Source organism: Carlito syrichta, unplaced genomic scaffold, assembly GCF_000164805.1.
Source record: "Carlito syrichta isolate Samal-C Ts95f unplaced genomic scaffold, Tarsius_syrichta-2.0.1 Scaffold127977, whole genome shotgun sequence".
NCBI classification, from domain to species: domain Eukaryota; kingdom Metazoa; phylum Chordata; class Mammalia; order Primates; family Tarsiidae; genus Carlito; species Carlito syrichta.
The window spans coordinates 39,530-51,907 of NW_007072073.1; the positions used below are offsets into that span (position 1 = coordinate 39,530).

The following is a 12,378-nucleotide window of genomic DNA, read 5'->3' on the forward strand; positions in this document are numbered from 1 at the left end:
AGTTCACATTCTCAAAAGATACCCAGTCTCCTATATATCTTTCTAGACATTTCTGAATACACAAATAAACATGTTGACACATCTTAAAAAACATAAAAGTAATCTGTACTGTTTATTTTATAGTGTTTTAAAAATATTTTCCTTGAAAGGTAATTAATATTTTCCTTTCCTGTTGCATGGGGGTATCATAATTTAACCATTCCACCCTTCTCCTTGAGTGCTGTGACTCTGAAGCCAGACAAAAACTCAGATGTGGAATAGCAACCAGTTGTCATTTTCGTATCGGCAGGGTTGTGGCCTTGCCAAACAGCAAAAATGTGAATACAGAATCCAGCTAACCAAAGAAGGAACACCGTGTGCTAAGGACTAAGAAAACTGCAGGGAGAAAAGGTGAGGCCAGGGACTTACATGTCCCGTCCTTTATGCACCCTCAGAAAACCAAAGAACAAGCCAATAAACCGTGAAAACGACAAAAAGCATCCATCTTGGCGAGTCCCAATTTCTAACTAACAAATGAGACGCTGTGACCAAAGTCAGCCCTAACTAATGACATATCTAGACAAAGTGACTTCAGATCTCCAGGGCGTACCACGTACACCTCATTTTTCCCATTTCGCGAACTGCAACCGGCGTACCGCACCCTCCTGAAGAGAAAGGATGTTTTTCTCCTCGCCTGGGGTTTCTGGACCTTTCGCAGCTGCGGGGGGGCGGAGGGAGTCAGCGGCGCACGCGGCCCCGCGGCCCCGCCCCCAGCCATTCCCGACCACCGGCGTCCCGAGGCCGGCGTCGGGCGCGGGCCGAGCGCGAGCGGCGATTGGTTCGGGGCCAGAGGGGGCGGGCCGTAGGGGTCCGGCCTATAAAGCGGCCGCGCCGCCGGGCTGGGGTTTGCGCCGCGGTGTCCTGCGGGGTCGTCCGCTTCTGTCGCAGCCGTCGCAGCCGGGACCGGAGCGTGCCCCCCGCCCGTCATGCCGATGAAGGCCGTGTGCGTGTTGAGGGGCGACGGCCCGGTGCGGGGCACCATCAACTTCGAGCAGAAGGCAAGGGCCGGGGCAGGGGCCTGGGGCCAGGCCGCGCCCGCCCGCCTGCGCACCTGTGCTGCGCGCGGGCCTGGCCGCGCTGGTCACGCCCCCGCCGCGCCGGGGCCGCCCGGAGACTTTGCCCGTCCCCGCGGTGCGGCGCCCGCTCCAAGTGCTGAGTCACCGGGCGGGCCGGGGCGCGGCGGCGTGTGGCCGAGGCCGCCGCGGGGCTGGGGCCGGGCCTGGGCTGCCGTGCGGGGAGGGGACGCCGGGGCCCGCCCCGCGGGCGCGAGCTTTCGCGGCCGGGGAGGGGAGGAGGCGGGCGGGCTGCCCCGGGTCCTCGGCCGCGTCTGCGGGGTCTGATGACGCGTCGAGGCGGCTGCGGCCCTTCCCCGGCTCGTCGTGCTCTTGCTCCCGAGGGTCCCCCGGGCGCCGAGTGGCGCAGTCGAGGCCCGGCGCGTCCTTGAGATCCGGGCTTGCGAGCGCTCCCGGGCCCGCCTGGGTGTCGCCTGTCGCCTCCCTGTCCCTCGGGGGCTGCTCTTCTGACTCAGCGCTTTAGGTTGGTCGGGGGCCCCCGTTTTTGTGCAGCTCTCGAGCTAAGAATGTATTTCTGTTTTGTTTTTTTTTTTTACGTTTAAAGCGCTGTGACAAGCGTAGGTTGCAGAGACCGTATGTGGCACCTTCCAGGAAAGTTTGCTGGTCTCTGTTCTAGATCGTGGTTAGTCAGGCTTTAAGGGCAGAGAAGATGGACAGAGATCCTTTCCCTCCTTTATTAAGCTCCAGAGCCAGAGATCTAACTGATTTTTTTGTTGGAGTTTTCCACGGTTGTGAATCTCACCTCTGGGTGCACAGTCAACTCATTTGGGAAGCTTTTACTGTTATTTATTATTATTTTGAGTCTGTCGCCCAGGCTGGAGTGCAGGGCGTGATCACTTGCCACTTCGACCTCCTGGGCCCAGGCGATCCTTTCTGCCCCCAGAGTATCGGGGACTAAGGCGCCAGCCACCACGCCTGGCTAATTTTTTAATTTTTTTGTAGAGACAGGTCTCGCTGTGTTGCCCAGGATGTTCTCGAAGTCCTGCGCTCAAGCAGTCCTCCTGCCTCTGCCTCCCAAAGTGCTGGGACCAAAGGCATGAGGACTGGAGCTTTTAAAAAATACAAATACCCAACCCCAGACTAGTTACATCAAAATCTGCCCGGAGCAGTCAGAGCATTGCTATTTTCAAAGTTTCCAAAGTGATTTTTTTTTTTTTTTGAGTTGGAGTCTCACTTTGTTGCCCAGGCTGGAATGCAATGGCACGCTCATGGCCACCCCAGCGTCCACTTGCTGGGCTCCGGCGATCCTTCTACCTCAGCTTTCCGAGCCTGTAGCTGGAACTACAGGCGTGCACTACCACGCCCGGCTAATTTTTGGTTTACTGTAGAGACGAGATCTTGCCAAGTTGCCCAGGGTGATCTCGAACCTGCGGGCTCCCAAAGTTCTGGGATTATGGGTTGAGCCACCGAGCCCAACCAACAAAGTGATTTTTAATGTGCACCTAGGATTGAGAATGCTTGTTGTTTGAGGACCGTGGGTGGGGTTTGGGACTTGGAAATTAGGAGCCCTGGAGTTTCCATTACATCAAATTGGCACTTAGTAACTCCGTTCTTGGAGCATTTCTTAGCCAAATTTTCTGTAAACTGGCATTAAAATTGCTCTGCCAATAGGCCTGCTGCTGAGATGGCCCAAGACAAACCTCTAGAGAAACCTTGTAAAAGAAAGTAGTATTTTCAGAAATATTAACAATGATACTGCGAAACATGTTGCAAGGAAGGTGCTTATGATAACTGTCCCCAGAACCTCAGCTCCGTTAACAGCTGGCGGAGAGTTGTCTGTTGTAGTTGGCCTAATAATTATGAGAGAATAGTATGTATGAGATTCAGTCTTTAAAGTGGTTTACAGAAATGTGGGACAGGAACACAGTTTGTGAAAGTGTCTGTGAAACTTATGTGAGGGAGAATTTATATTCAAGTTTAGATTTTACTTTAATTGGGCTTCATATTTTCTGGAAAAGTTTCTTTGGCATTGACTGCATTTTGCTGCATTTGTGAGACTCCCTCCCTCCCGCCAATAACTCGCTATTACTAGAGAGTCTTGAAGCCTCTGAGGAATCCCCTCTCTGGCCATTGAGAAGCCATACATGAACCCAGTTCCTGTTGTTTTCCCATCTTCCTGAGCGGCTGGCATGGTTTCTTCTATGCCCAAATTTCATTTTGGTAGTGCCCTTTGTACCTGACAAAGACCCTTGGATAGTTAAGCATTACAGCTCTCCAGATAGGCAGATGTAATACATTGGCTATAAACTGTATTTAATTTGGCCTGTTCAGTGTTTACAATTTTGGGTTAGTTGCCAGCTTTTATTTTATTTTATTTTATTTTTTTGAGTTAAGAGTCTCACTCTCGCCCAGGCTGGAGTGCAGTGGCATGCTTTCGGCCACCACACCACAGCCTCCGCCTGCTGAACTCAGACAGTCCTTCTGCCTCAGCCTTCCAAGTAAGCTCAGGGTTCCTCTTTTTTTCTGTCTGTCTCTATGTTTGATGTATGGAAGAGTGTCTGCGTGAAGAAAGAGCAAGGGATTAAAGAATATATGATGAGACATGCACCCTTCGGGTTAAAAAGTTTGATTTGCATGTATACTCAACACCTACAGATACAGCGTAGTCATAAAAGTACTTACTAGATAGGTACTTACTGTAAGAGTGTCAAACCCTGCACAGTCTGTAAGTGTGGGTGCTCACCATGCTTGCCACTCTGCTAGGTGCGTTTTATATGCTAGTTAATCTCAGTGGCCTTAGGGTGCTTGTGCTTTGAGTGTAAGAGCAAGATTCTCATCTCCCTCCCACAGGGACAGAGGCCCAGAGCAGTTAATTAGTCAGCTTGAAAGCAACTGGCTAGAAAGTAGAGGGCCTGGGATTTGGACACGCTTTTTTTTTTTTCTGGACTTCCACTGTGCCTGGCTAATTTTTTGGCTTTTTTTTTATTGTGAAGTTGTGGGGTACAGTTAAGGGTTAGGTATACAATCGCGTTTCATTCAGGCACCCTGTTGATAAGGGGTGTTTCCCCGTTCCCAGACAGATATTTGCTACTGTTAATCCCATCTCCCTCCCCCCACCATAGTTTTTTTTTTTTTTTTTTTTTTTGGCTTTTTGTAGAGGTGAGGTCTTGCTATGTTGCCCAGCTTTAAGTCTGTATTCTTTTCACTTTACTGTGAGAGATAAAAAGTAAATTAGTTAACTGTTTTCTTTGTTCAGAAACACATGCTCTCTCAAATTTCATGCACTTTTCTCTAAATCAAGGAAAATGGGCCAGTTGTGGTATCAGGATGCATTACAGGACTGACTGAGGGCCTGCATGGATTCCACGTTCACCAGTTTGGAGATAACACACAAGGTGGGTGTTATTTTGCTCCAGCAATGCATACTTCTTTGACCTAGTAAGACAGTACTGAGGAGAATAATCTCTAAACAGTCAAAGCCCTCGACTTTTTTTAAAGAGGTCACCTTTTTTGCATAAGCACTGTGCTTTAATATTGCAGAAACTAGGGCCATATATTGATTTTTGTAATAATCCTAGCAGAGTGCATACAAGAAGAAAAGTAACTGCACTAGGTTGTGAATACTGTCCAGTGTCTGTGTCTTAAGATTTGGTGCAATGTATCTTTAGAAAGAAAATTAAAAAGAGGTCAAGTTAAAATGACTGCTAAACTCAACCTTAAGATTAGCCACAAAACTGATCTGTATTACCTGCAGATCCTCATACTTTTAAAACAGGGGGCCAGTTCACTGTCCCTCAGATCGTTGGAGGGACGGACTATAGTTAAAAAAAAAACAAAACTATGAACAAATTCCTTTTTTTTTTTTTTAAACTATAGTCCGCCCCTCCAACGGTCTGAGGGACAGTGAACTGGCCCCCTGTTTTAAAAGTTTGAGGACCCCTGAAAGGGGAAGAGAAAAGGAAGGCGTTGATTTGTTAAGATCATGGCTTGATTATAGAAGATGGTGGAGTCTCACTCTGTCACCCAGGCTGAAGGTCAGTGGCATGCTTATGGCCACTGCAACCTTGACCTGCTGGGCTCAGGCGATCCTTCCGCTTCAGTCTTCCATTAAGCTGGAACTACAGGCGTGTGCCACCACGCCTGGCTACCTTTTTGGTTTATTGTAGAGACAAGTTCTCACCAAGTTGCCCCCGCTGGTCTCAAATCCCTGGACTCAGGCAGTCCTCTCAACTCCACCTCCCAAAGTGTTGAGATGACAGACGTGAGCCACTGTGCCCAGCGATGGTGTTTTTTTAAAAGAACACAATCGAAAAATAGAGAGTAAAAAGTTGAGCTCCTTTCTTATGGAATGATCCCAGGTGTTTGAGTTGGGTTGAGGGTGGGTGCCTCACCCGCAGGATCTGCATTTATTTGCGTTATGCTGTGTACTAGAATAGCTTCACATCCCAGCATGAGATGCTCAATGGGACAGAGTATGATACAAACTGAAGATAAAATGGAGACAGTTGGTGCTTTGAAGTGAGTTTCATTTTTCTTTTAAGTTTGTTTGTTTTGAATCAGAGTCTCACCCTGCCTCCCAGGCTGGAGTGAAGTGGATGCTCACGGCCACCACACCACAGCCTCGACCTGCTGAACTCAGGCAATCCTTCTGCTTCAGCCTTCCAAGTAGCTGGAACTCAGGTGCACGCTACCATGCCCAGCTAATTTTTTTATATATTGTAGAAACAAGGTCTCACTGAGTTGCCCAGACTATTCTCAAAACCCTGGGCTCAGACAGTCCTCTTGTCTCAGCTTCCCAAAGTGCTGGGATTATGGGTGTGAGCCACTGTGCCTGGCCTTTTTATTTTTCCAGTTAAAACTTAAAAAAATTTTTTTGGAAAAACTGGGCAGCCCCCAAAACAATAGGGTTAGAGAGACTCCCAAGTTTAGTTTTCTTAATTTAGGGTTAGAAACAATAACAAAAGATGGGTTAAGTTGCAGTTAGTGGTCTTTTGCCTCATTGAGTACTTGTCCGAACTTTGTGTTCATAGATGTCTTTTGATGAGAACTTTATTCGTTTCACTAATACTTACCTTTAAAGTCTTGTAATTTAGTTCCAGGATAGTGATTTAATGATCAGATTTGATCAATTTCAGTAATTACTAACATTTCCCAAGTTGCTTTTTGGTTTTCCTGCCTCTGGTTTACAGGCGATTGCTCTGTAGCTTTGACTGGCTGTGCTACTTCCTGTAACCTGCCCGTCTGTCTGTGTGACACTCCTGGGGAGGCTAAGTGGGGAGGACTGCTGGATGAAGACAGCCATGTTATAGGAGGACCTCCTGTACTGTCGGGGTTGTGTTGAATGTGCACGACGTCCCCTGGTGCTTAGGAGTCCCCGTTGTATGGGTGCAGTCGGAATGTTGCCCCTGGAGTTGTGCGGGGCAGCGGCCTTGGCCCTTGGATATGAAGTGATGCTCAGTGATCTGCCTGTACCAGTAAAGGCTGAGGATAGGAGGGCTGCTTGGTGGTGTGTTCTGGGGGAGATGAGTTTTTTGTAGCTAGGATATGCTACCTTCTTAGAGACTAGGATCAGAATCATGGACTTTTTAATAGAAAAGCCGTTGAAGATCAATGTCCGGGTCCTTTAACAGTGAAGAAGCCAAATCCCAGAGATGGGCATTAACTTGACTAACTTCACTGCGTCAGACAGTAGTTAGAGCTGTATCCCTTGTTCCTGTTTTTATACCCAGGTGTTGCCTATCCCCATTGGTGATTTCAGCAGTAATATTTCTTTCTATAATTCATTTTGGGATTCTGATTCATAATTTAGTTTTTTTTTTTTTTTTTTATGAATAGGCTGTACCAGTGCAGGTCCTCACTTTAATCCTCTATCCAAAAAACATGGTGGGCCAAAGGACCAAGAAAGGTGAGCAACAAGATGTTTAACTCTTATTAAAATCATAACAGCTGGCTTTTTGGAGACAGTGTGGGGTACTCCTTGTAAATCACATATTAGGTGATGAGTATTCTCTCTCTCCCGTTTTTGTATTTGTGGACTGCCATGTAACTTCCCTGCTCCCAAGTGCTAGAATTGTTTATTCCCTGGGCTTAGGAGTTGAAAAATGGGGACACTTAAAATGATTTGGTTTTATAGCATTTATTGAATATAGAACTAATACAAATGCCGAAGGGAATACAAGAAATGTCATGAATAACAGTACTGTGAACTACTAGCAAAATAAATCATCATTGTGAAACATAGGAAGCTTCTATAGATAAAAAGTTGATATTGAAAACTAGTTGAGACTGCATCTGTATGTTTTCAGAAAGCCTTTCAGGAAAATATTAACTTTAGGGACAAGGATTTATTTTTATAACAGAGGCCTAGGGGTGTAGCTTTCTTTGCTATGCCAGTAATGAGCAGGCTTAACTCAGTAACTGAGAGTTCACCCTTTGGTGCACCTCCATCCCATCACTCCTCTCAGGGCATTACTTTGTAGATGTGAAGCCTTGTTTGAAGTGCTGTGTCTAGGATATCTAGCTACTTGTTTTCCAATTTGTGTTTCCAGAATTTTGTCCATCTGGAAGATTGGGTCTTATGTGATATACACACCTCTTAGCCCACCCTTATGTATTTGACTCAACTAATTTAGGTCGTGAACTGTCCTGATATTTAGTGGAATCAGTCTAAGTCCATCTGATGCTTTTTCAATGCTAGGCATGTTGGAGACCTGGGCAATGTGACTGCTGGCAAAGATGGTGTGGCCAATGTGTTGATTGAAGATTCTCTAATCTCACTCTTTGGAGACCATTCCATCATTGGTCGCACAATGGTGGTAAGTTTTTATACAGGGATATGCATACAGTTTTTTCTAACATACAGCCGTGCATTGTTTCACAGTTTCATGATTGTTAGTTCTGGTTTCTGAGGATCCACATAAACTAGTAGTTTAGATTATTACATGATTACAGTGGAAATGAGTTATTTTATCTAGGTCAGTTAAGAACACTGTTCTGCTAAGGTGCAGATGCAGTAAAAAGTAGGTTGTATTTGATCGTATTAGATCCAGGCTGGGGAAACAGAAATAGTCTTTAGTTTTAAAATGCCCAGATTTTCTTGCCAGGATTGGGTTTCCCCCTATTAGTTAAACAGAACATTCTGTTAAGTCTAAACCCTGGGATGGGCTTCTTTGTGCACCTTCACTCAGGTCTGCAGGTTTTCATTACTGGTCTAGCAGTGGGAAGCGGTTGCCCTGTTAACCTGGGGCGCTGCCTCTGGGTCATGCAGAATACCCTGGAGTGTAGCCTCTCTTGCCTGTCCTTGAGGACAGTCAAAATCCTGGAGTCACTTCCTTTTAGCTGACCTTAACCTAATAATTTTCTTCAGCCAGAATTGTGAAGCACAAAAATCATTTATAAATGTAATCAAAACTCAAGACACTATTGCTAAAGTGTTTTAGATATTTTTAGGATTATATCTTTTTTTAGGTCTATAGTTCATTTGGCATGAAATTCTGATACATTTTTTGTTCATTTTTTTTTCTCAAAGAAGCTTTTAAAAAGTGGTCAAAGTAAAAAAAAAAAAAAAAAAAAAAAAAGAACTTCTGTAACTCAGGTTACTTAATCATGGAGGATTAAGACCACCATGTGGCAGCCTACAACCTAGTTGTTTGGGTTTTTAGAATTTTATTTAGAGAGAGCAAGTCACCTATGTCTTTGCACCATCAAGAAAAAGCTGAGTAGTAGGTTTTACTTTTAAACTACTAGATTAAATATTAGTATATTCTCCTAGTTAGGGTCATTTTAACATGTTTTTCTAACATTTCATATATTAAAACTCTTTTGGGTATCGTTGGGAAGAGATAGTAATTATTTGATAGCTCAAAGTTATATGTTCTTAAAATTTTTTAAAGGTTCATGAAAAAGAAGATGACTTGGGCAAAGGTGACAATGAAGAAAGTACAAAGACTGGAAACGCTGGAAGTCGTTTGGCTTGTGGTGTCATTGGGATCGCTCAGTAAACATTCCCAGTAACGCATCTGTTAATCCTGCTAGCTGTAGAAATGTAACTTGATAAACATTAAACACTGTCATGTTACAAGTGTAATTGCGTGACTTTTTTAAAATTGCTTTAAGTACTTGTAATGAGAACTGACTTATGATCACTTGGAAGATTTGTATAGTTTTATAAAACTCATATACTAATTAAAATTGTTTCAATGATCTTTGTATTTTGCCAGACTTAATCATAGATGGGTATTAAACTTAATGTCTGAATTTCTTCAATTCTCATTCAAGCCTGTGAATCAATACCCTGATATGGTAATTTTGAGCATATTAAAGTATCCAAATTGAAATTCTAAATTAGCTCTGATACCCATGTATATAGAGAACCTGAATGGAATGGATTTAATAACATTCATAGCACTCTTTCTTTGAAAGTGTTTCAAGTGAGACCGTCAGAATGTGTAAATTTGTAGCAGCAGGTCTTTTAGCTGAACCCAAACTTTGATCTTAGACAAATAGGCTGTCCTTTGTCAGCTTCAGGGAGATTTCCCTTCTGTTACTTAGCATTTTGATTCATAAAGTATCTATTTACTTTAAAAGAATAGAGGTTATGGTTTAAAAGAGCCCTTTGGTAACTTTTAGTGAACTTGTAAAAGGCAAGTTATAGCCTCAGCTAGCTAAGCATGATTATCTGTGAGAACAGCACATACTCTAAAGGTTGGCACAACTGCTTTCAGATTAGCCCTTTAAAGAAGTCTATCAGCTGTGGAACAAGGAAACGTCTGATTGGGTGCTCTGGCTGCTTAAGTAGTGAAATCACACTTCTTAATGTATATATGCACCTGTGAAAATGCTTTTAAATGAAATGTCATGCTAACTCGAGTTTGATGATGTGGATTACAATTGTTCCACTGAAAATTGTAGAATATTCTGAAAGAACCAGGAATAAACGAATCCTGTTCATTTGCAGCTACATCATGTACTTTATCAAATGTAGATCACTCAGAGGAGGAAATGCTAAACTGGAAAGAATTTGTAATGTTTTCAAAGTTTTAAAATTTTGTGATTTGAAAAATAGGATGTCAGTGGTTAAAACTTCAGGTAGAAAACTTAAAGAACGTATTCAACAGATTAACACAATTTCTTGCCTATGTGGAATAACTCAGAAACAGACTCACTTGTGACTTAGAGCCTTGCATGAGATCACACTACCAGATTTTTTATGTGCAAATAGGATGGTCTCAACGCTTTCCATTGGAAGTGCAGGCTGTAAGTCCTTGAAATCTGGTTGCTGAATAATCAGATTTGAACTTCTTTCCAGAAGCAGTTTGTCAGGATTTTTGAACCTTTCAGTGGGTCAATGTAAAACTAAGGACACGTTTTGTGATTTAGGCCCACAGATAGGAAATGGGATTTTTTTTTTATTTTCTAAAGGCAAGAATACAAGGACGTTGCCTAGCTAAATTCTTGTCAAAACAAAGATCGTGCTGCAGAGTATTTATAAACCAGAGCAATGAAGCAGCTTCGCCTGGGGATGAGGGCAAAGAAAAAGTGAACTGCTCAGCACGCTGCACCGAGGACAGTTCAAGAAGGTAATTTCAGAAAAAAGCTTCAGCAAGGCCCGAAGTACTCGGTGGAGCATCAGGTCGTGGCACAGGGTGAGCAGTTTTCTGTAATGGCTTTTCTGCACCGTTTCAAGACACAGGCTCTATTTGGCTTTGGATGTCTTCATGTGATAATTCTTGGATAACCTACAACTGTTTTTCCTAGTTAACCCAACAATTTTACGTAGGACAAAGCAAGTACTTCATGTGGCCAAGAGTTCAGTCTACCTCTGCCCAGCAGGAGAGTTAAAAACAGGTGAAGAAAGGCAACAGGCAAGGTTTTGCGCAAACAACAGGCTGCACCTAAGTCCTTCGACACATCAAATAAGACAGAAAGCTTGTAGGTTGCAAATGCTAGCTTTGATTTCTTTTACCCTTTTGGAAAATTTAATGGGATGGTTAAAACAAAACCAAAAAAAAATCCCAAACAGGCAACCTTCTAAACAAGTAATACCCAGGCAATCAGGTAATTTATAATACAATGTGTGTCGCTGGGACCTCATTTCTCCTCCCAGCCATCTCTTCACAAATTAATCAGGGCGAGATTAACCACAAAGCCAGTGGGAAAAAGTAAAACTTGATCGGACTGCAATCACAGCTTTTCAAATAACACTGAAACAACTAACCTTTACCTTATGACTAAAATGCTAAAAATCAAAAGTATTACGTAGGAAAGTGGAAATAACTACATAAAAATGTCTATTTCCATCAGTAAGTCTAATTTAGACTCCAATACAGTATTAACAGCTCAAACTTTGATGGTGACCAATCCTTTTCCACCTTAATGCAGTGTAGGAAGAATAGCACACATTAAAGTTTGTTACGAAAATAGAGTTTATTAAAAACATCCCTATTGTTTTGAGGAGCTTTCACCGTTACCTTGTCTTAAATTAAAAAAAAAAAAATAGAGAGCACTTCTAATTACGATTTGTAAACTTTTTAAAGTCAAAACTTTTAAAAAGTTACAGCAAAAAGGGTAATATTTATTCATATTTTCAGTATTTTTTGTTATTTTGTGGCTATTTTTAAATAGAAGGGAAGCAATCAAATTGCTTACAACTCCCCAGCAACTACCGCGGGGCGTGATATAGCAGGAGCAAGTATAATACAGCATCTGTACACCTCAAGCTCTACACTCCAGCAAGTGTCACTGTCGCACGTGGACAACTCCAGTCTCTAGCGAGGAGCCTCTGCTGCTGAGGCAGAATCCTTTGCGGGTTCAACGGATGAGGTAGCCTCAGCAGGCAACTCTTCAGAAGGCTTTGCGACCGCGGCCTCAGACTCCCCCTTAGCAAGTTCTGAAACAGTGTCTACGGCTCCCACTTGGCTACTGGGAGGTTCCACGGCTTTGTTACCACCTGCCCTGTCTGCCAGCTCAGGCTTTTCCTTTCCTCGGTTCTCTTCCTTCTCTCTGCGCGACTCTCTATCTCTAGAATCTCTCTCTCTGTCTCGATGCCCACTAGAGCGTCTATTTCTCTCTTCCAAGTCTCTGTGCCTGTCCCGCTCAGGGCTCCTTCTTCCCCACTCTCTCCTTTCACGGTTACTATTCTCTCTGTCATCGTTACGGTTCCCATACCGTTCCCGGTCATTTTCCACCCTACTTCCGAAAGATCTTCTTCCAAACCTCTCTTGGTCTCTACCTGAATTGAACTGCTGCCTGTTATCATTTCTAAACTGCTGTGGCTGCGGCTGCGTGGGCGGAGGCTGCTGCGCCGGCGGCGGCTGCTGCGGCTGCG

The 12,378-nt window shown here is 44.0% G+C and overlaps 2 protein-coding genes across 3 annotated transcripts in view; one reads left to right on the forward strand and one right to left on the reverse strand.

Moving 5' to 3' along the window:
• Positions 1 to 871: 871 nt before the first annotated feature.
• On the forward strand, positions 872 to 10,007 carry SOD1 (superoxide dismutase 1). Of its 2 annotated transcripts, XM_021707951.1 has the most exons (6): positions 872 to 1,037; positions 1,934 to 1,939; positions 4,354 to 4,447; positions 6,888 to 6,957; positions 7,750 to 7,867; positions 8,945 to 10,007. In XM_021707951.1, exons 1-6 carry the CDS (start codon positions 966 to 968, stop codon positions 9,050 to 9,052), a joined length of 468 nt encoding a protein of 155 aa, XP_021563626.1. In that variant the 5' UTR covers positions 872 to 965; the 3' UTR covers positions 9,053 to 10,007. The 2 variants fall into 2 exon arrangements, with proteins under 2 accessions (XP_021563626.1, XP_008047071.1); XM_008048880.2 differs by lacking the exon at positions 1,934 to 1,939 and having other exon boundaries at positions 873 to 1,037.
• A 1,451-nt stretch (positions 10,008 to 11,458) lies between these two features.
• SCAF4 (SR-related CTD associated factor 4) overlaps positions 11,459 to 12,378 on the reverse strand; it is a 40,861-nt gene continuing 39,941 nt past the window's right edge. Inside the window, exon 21 of the mRNA XM_021707952.1 lies at positions 11,459 to 12,378. Coding sequence (XP_021563627.1) covers positions 11,819 to 12,378 — 560 coding nt within the window. The 3' untranslated portion in view covers positions 11,459 to 11,818.